This window comes from Cucurbita moschata, unplaced genomic scaffold, assembly GCF_002738365.1.
Source record: "Cucurbita moschata cultivar Rifu unplaced genomic scaffold, Cmos_1.0 Cmo_Scf00053, whole genome shotgun sequence".
Taxonomy (NCBI): domain Eukaryota; kingdom Viridiplantae; phylum Streptophyta; class Magnoliopsida; order Cucurbitales; family Cucurbitaceae; genus Cucurbita; species Cucurbita moschata.
The window spans coordinates 40399-47203 of record NW_019268569.1 but is presented as its reverse complement, the minus strand read 5'-3'; the positions used below and the strand labels follow the sequence as shown (position 1 = coordinate 47203).

At 39.0% G+C, this 6805-nt stretch overlaps 1 protein-coding gene across 7 annotated transcripts in view; it reads left to right on the top strand.

Annotated features, from left to right (window-relative positions):
* LOC111436360 overlaps window positions 1–2639 on the top strand; it is a 23116-nt gene extending 20477 nt beyond the window's left edge. For 5 of the 7 annotated variants that reach the window (XM_023074121.1, XM_023074124.1, XM_023074117.1 and 2 more), the window contains exon 11: window positions 2213–2639. In XM_023074121.1, coding sequence (XP_022929889.1) covers window positions 2213–2361 — 149 coding nt within the window. In that variant the 3' untranslated portion in view covers window positions 2362–2639. The remainder of the gene's footprint in view (window positions 1–2212) is intronic. The other 2 variants (XM_023074118.1, XM_023074125.1) reach the window with 2 other exon arrangements.
* The last annotated feature ends 4166 nt before the right edge of the window (window positions 2640–6805 follow it).

Here is a 6805-nt window from a genome sequence, read left to right as displayed (position 1 = left end):
TTTTTTTTTTTTTTTTTTTTTTTTTTTTTTTTTTTTTTTTTTTTTTTTTTTTTTTTTTTTTTGTCAAAGAACCTGTCTCAATTGAGCCTTCAATAGCCGACGGACTTACTGTCGAAGGAATTATTGGAAAATCGATGGACAATTCTTGAGGAGGGCGAGAGCAATTGGAGGAGTCGTGTGTCACAATCACACTTTTCTTGGCAATGGACTTCGTGATTGTGTGGCACTCACTCCCAACACCAAGTGAGTCGAGCCAATTTGTATTTGCGTAGCCTATGGCTGAGCAACGTATGCTCAAGCTTTTGACCCCGTTTGAGAAGAAAGTTTTAGAAAACGGGGGCAAAACGATTTTTGAAAGCGAGTTTGAAAGTAAGAATGAGAGAAGATTTAAAAGCAACGTTATATAACTATAAGCAAAAGACAACACAACGGCTTAAATAACATATAACTTTCCGGGTAGGGAGAATTTAACAACTAGTCGCATTCCCCTTTAGTACATTTTGAGGCGATTCAAGTCTGCCAGGCCTAGATGTGATTTTACCGAACAATGGGAGGAGTTGACAACTAGTCACATCTTCTATAGTACATTTTGAGGCGATTTAGGTTTGGTAGGCCTAGACATGATTTCACCGAGTAGTCGTACGAATAGAAAATACAATAGTAAGGCAATATAACATGGAATTAAATAAAGGGTTCAACATAGCATGGACATGAACATGTGGCTACGGGCAACACGCCCTGGACGAGCATGGCCGTGTTACCGTGCTGCCACAATTGCCCAATCCATTCATCTAATCAAGAAGCGTTCAGAGTGAAAGAAGCTGATAGTGAAATTGGAGTTGAATAAGACTATTTGTGGGATGAGGCATGGTTCTATTATGGGTGAGATTGAAAGAACAAGGCATCAGAGAGAGAATTGCTCGAGTATATTGACATCAGAAGGCTGGCTAGAGTAGAGATTATGCAGAGTTGGAATCGGAGTCGGTAAATACTTCAGTCAGCATGAGAAGAAATTCAAAAGAGAAAGAGATTGAAGCTTTGTTAGCGGGGCAGAACGATTCTTGCTCTTATTATATTGAAGTGGAATTGAATTTCAAGGAACATATTTAAGCTATAACTATACGGCTTATACGGCTTAGGCAAATCCTGTAAGTGACTTTGCTGTTGAGTGAACCGTGACCCTTGCACTTGTGTGTTATGAAGGTTTGACATGAGTCATGCATATATGTTATGCCATGATATATATGTTATGGAAACTATTGTCATGTCATAATTATGACATGAGATGATTATGCTAGGCAGGCTATGGGATTGCGTGATATTGATATGAACTTCCATATGTTATGCTACATATACTAAGATAGCATGTTCACAGTAGGCTTATGAGATACTTTTAAGCCACATGTTATTCATGAGAGTTAGGTTTGTGAAATGAAATGGAGGTATGACTTGCATCATAAGAGCATACCATGGTTTTAAAGCTATGGGAATCTCATGCACTTTGTATTGCATGTGCATTGGGATATTTCATCGTTATGATTCTTACAAATGTGTCTTACGATATTTATGTTCGCTATGATATTATGTGTGCCCTTTCCCTCCGTGGCGTCCGGCAGCGTGAGTGTACACTAACCCGACGAGCCAAACCTAAAGGGTATGTATACGAGCTCACCTAGTGGGTCTATGTGCGTATGCGTGAGCTGTGTAAGGAAGTACTACACATCCAACCTTGCCCGACTTGAATTGGAAAGCATAGCTCAAAGCCATGCAATGTTTTTATGCAAAGATAGGTTCCACTATAATTGCTTGTGTTTGCATTTCCTAACCCCAATAGAAGGCTACTCACTAAGTTTGTTGCTGTGAAAACCATGGAACCAAAGCTAGGATAATTGCATTTGTGTCTAAATTGTGGTCCTTGGGTTAGAGCAGGGCATGAACTTTTTGTTATACTTTCACCATTGTTGCTTACTTTTATTTGAAATTGATTTTACGAATGCCCAAGTTCCTGCATCTATTATGAATGTTTTAAATCAATTGTCTCATGCACGTTAGACATGTCATGCATGTAACGTATTACATTTTGTGTACTTACAATTTGAAATCATTTAACAGTGTCTAATAACATTATGGAATAGTTGTGCTAAAATGTGTTGTGTTTATGATAGTATCTATTGTAGAATAGTCGTGCTAAAATGTATTGCGTGTCTTGAAGGTGGATTCCAAGCTAATGTAATATTAAAAGGGCTGGATTTTGAGTATTCAAGCAACGGCGAGGTGTGTCACAATCCTCGTGAGGCGAGGGAATCAGCTGCAATGAAGATGTTAGGTCAACTATGGAGGATGGCGGCAAGTCAGCCTTAGTTCTTGGAGCCTTTCATGTCGGATATGTTCCTTAGTTCTTGGAGCCTTTCATGTAGGATATGTTTTAGTATGCTCTCCAAGATTGTGCAGTCTGAGGTAGTTAGTGGGAGTACCAATCAAGATAACTGTTCACAATGTTCATCATGCTTTTCGAATTTAGGATTTGCCTCGTTACTATTTCGTTTTTAGTTTTCTGTTCAGTTCATATTTTTGCTAGCAATTTCTTTCACTTGATCTATTTTCTGGAAAATATAAAAATATATTTCAAGTTCGTAGCCAAATTTTGGAAAGGTAGGTTTGATTAGAACCGTTTAGAGCTCGTGTTGTTCTCGTCTTGTTCTTATTCGATGCCATTTTCCTTCTAGGAATTCTAATTCTGAAAACCAGATTTGAAACATAAGACCAATGCTAAGCTTGTTTCTTCCTTATTTTGGATTCAAGATCACATTGGGTTTAAAATAGAACTCCATGCAGCCACAAATTCCATTCAAACATGGCTGTTTAAGAATGGTCATAATCTAAGTGTTGGGAGCTACATTCCTCACATTATGAGTTCACATCCTACCTTTAGCCTTTCTCCTTACCAATAGTTATTGTTAGTCGAGTTTGCATGTATAACACATTTTTCAAAATTTCTCTTTCGTTTTCTAAAACCTTCTTAAATTGAGGCAAGAATTTCGAGCATACGTTACTTGGCCTTATACGACGTAAGAACGAATTGACTTAGCTCACTTGTTGGAAAGTAAGTGCGTCAACAAAGAAAGCAACCAATACGACTCTATTTCAATTTTATTAGAAATAATTAAATAAAAATTTACTATAAATTTATAACTATTTAAAATATGAATCAAAATACACAACTGTAATGCCCTAGATGTCACCTACCCATGCATACATAATTCATTATATGCAGAAGCTCGTCACTTTCATAAAGATTTATAAATCCTCAAAAAAAAAATAAATCTTCAATAACAGCTAAAAAAAAATAAATCTAAAAATAATCATAAATCCTCAAAAAAAGAATCTTCAGCTCAAAAAAAAATCTTCAATAACTGCTCAAAAAAATAAATCATTCATTAAAAAATAAATCTAAATAAAGCAATAGTCGCTCGAAAACATTCTAAAAATAAATAAATCTAAATAGAATACTCACTCCAAAACATTCTAAAAATGAATATAAATAAAGCAATACTCAATCTAAAACATCCTATCTCAAAAAATAAATCTTCAATAACAGAATTCAACAATAAATCTACATAAATATTCAATGCTAAAACAGTCCCAAAAACATAAACTTCTAAAAATATCTATTTCCAACGTACATGGTATACTCGCGTCAACCGTACATTGGCTACATTGGCGCTTTGCCTTTACCTGAAAAATGTAGGTACCTTGCCTTTACCTGAAAAATGTAGGTACCTTGCCTTCACCTGAAAAATGTAGGTAGCACGTGGCTACCTTGCCTTTACCTGAAAAATGTAGGTAGTACGTTGAAATACTCAGTCACCCCTTGGGGTTAGGAATGCAAGCCTTTACCTGAAAAATGTAGGTAGTATGTTGAAATACTCAGTCACCCCACTATTGGGGTTAGGAATGCAAACACATGCAACATATGAGTGGGACCTAACTTTTCATAAACTTTTCATAAAGTTTTCCTAGCCTTGGGCGCTTTTCTATTCCGAGTAGGGTTGGATGTGTGGTACTCCTTCACACACGGCCCATGTACGCGTACATAGACCCACCAGGCGAGCTTGTATACATACCCCTGGGCCTGGCTTGGTCGGGCACAACGTGTTACACGTCGCCGGACACCACAGAACAGAAAAGGGTCCGCATGATATCATGGCGAACATAAATATCGTAATTCATTCTTTCGTATCATAAAAGAGAAGAATCTCGATGCACGTGACATACATATATGCATGAGGTCCCTTAACATATCTGACATGGCATTACACATCGCATATACGTTTCTTACATTACATGACATCTCACATGACTTATATTACATGGCATATTACATAAACATTCCGGTTGCATAAACATCTCATGACATGACTCGATAATATTACGTGTATCCATGGCATCGATCATTTTCATGCCATATATTGGCATCGATCAACATTTTTATGGCATATATTGGCATCGATCAACATTTTCATGACATATATTGGCATCGATCAACATTTTCATGGTATATATTGGCATCGATCAACATTTTCATGGCATATATTGGCATCGATCAACATTTTCATGGCATATATTACTAACATATCATTCATAACTTCACATAACATAACCAGTCAACAGTCAACATAACCCATTATATTTCATAGCTTAAACAGTCACATAATTCATACATCATATAGTCATATCACATAATATGGTGCATGCAGGGGCCATAGGCACGCACCATCATACAACACGTAGTAAGCTAACTCCAATAGTAAGGTCACTTACCTTGATGGTCTTGGTTGAAGTCACTCACAACGAGCTAACCCCAGCGGTTAAATACGTCCTATGATAACCACATAAAAACTTAAGGAACCTTTCATAACTTACCCTAGCTAAACCTCATGCTATTTATCAAAATAAACCCCCGACCTAATCTGTCTTTAACGTTTAGGAACCATACTGACCTCGGATGGTAAAACTAAGGGCAGAAACGGCCCCAAGAAGGATCGAAAACCTTGGAATTGATATATTATAGTGATACCGAGCGACCAAGCCGAGCTTCCGAGCCGATCAACTAAGCCGCCAAGTCGAGCTGCGGGATTTGACGAAGCCGAGCCGCCGTACACGTCAAGCCAAGCCGAGAGCACCCGTGCGGAGCCGAGACCAAGGCTGCAACATGCATCCGTGTTGGGTCGAAATGCACAGGGCCCGTGTTCGTTCTGTGGGCCGGTTCAGAGGCTGAAACCCGACCCGTCTTTATGTCTTCTTCGCCCGAACCCTCACGAAAACCCTAATTTGATGTGTCGCCGCCACCGACGCTGACGATGCAATCCCTTCCGCTTCCGACGACGATATGTGGCGTCCTCCTCCTTCGTTCCGACGGTTTGCCTTCTTTGGTGCAGCGATTCCGACGTCGATGTTAACTTCCACTCGACTCTTCCTCCAAAACAACAACACAATCGGGTTTGAGAACTCGCTGAACAAAAAAACTATCCAGTGCCACACGTTTTTCTAGCTAACTCACTCAGACACCCTCCAAAACCCAACAAGTTTGGAGAGCAAAAGTCGTTTACATGGAAGGAGGAGAGTTGAATATAGGAACATAAAAGGTCTTGATGACTTTTTAATTAAAGTAGTAACTTCCTTGTTGAAAATCGCAACTTTTCGAGCGAGAATAGATGCATAGCATAATATCTCGTCATACCTAAAAATAAAAATAAAATCTTAACCAAAGAAGGCAAAAATGGAAAATCATACTTTTCTCTTATCTCATCCTCTTGTTCCCATTACGTAACTTCCCCTACTAGTTTCCATAATCCTTTGTGCCGCCTCCCGAGCAATCCTTGGCTAGGTGGTCCTCCTTTCTCAGGCCCTAATGTGACCCAGTGATTTTTCCCACACTTATTACACTTAGATTTGTAATCTAATATGTTTTCATGTTCATGACGACGCTTTTGTCCCACTGACGATGAAGGGGTTTCACGGGAACTATCAAGTCCTTCCATAGACTTAGCTGCTCTTAGAGCGGCAGCGTAAGTGGTAGGTGCAATTGCCTTAATAGGGTTACGAATCTTCGTGTCTAACCCAGCACAAACCGTCTTGCTGTCCTGTAGTTCGTGTTCACCAACTCTGGGGCAAATCGCTTTAGTTCAGAAAATTCTCTGGCGTAAGTAGTAACACTACGCCCCCTCTGACTCAATCGAGTGAACTCTTGTTGTTTTCGCAGCTGAACATCCTGTGGATAATACTCTTCAGTAAAGGCACTATTGAATTACGCAAACTTACATACTTTATAACAATGGGAATGAGATTATACTCTCGACGATAACCGGATCATAATTTAAATGGTAACTCATTCTCGTCGATAAATGTATAATTTAGATAAATTTAAATGTCTAATAAGCTTTTAATCTTACATGAACTTACATGCTCTTTTTGTGATCCTCATCGATTGGAGAGGAGAACAAAACATTCATCTCATAAGAGTATGGAAACAGGAGAACAAAACATTTTTTATGAAGGTGTGAAAACCTCTCTCTAGCACATTATAAAAACCTTAAAGGGAAGATCGAAAGGGAAAGTCCAAAGATGTAATATATGCTAAAGGTGAGCTTGAGCCGTTACAAATGGTATCAGAGCTTGATACCAAGCCATGTGTCAGCGAGAAGGCTGAACCTCGAAGAGGAGTGGACATGGACACGAGGCGGTGTGTCAGTAAGTATGTTAGGCCCCAAAGGAGGGTGGATTTGGGGGGAGGGGGGGGGGGATC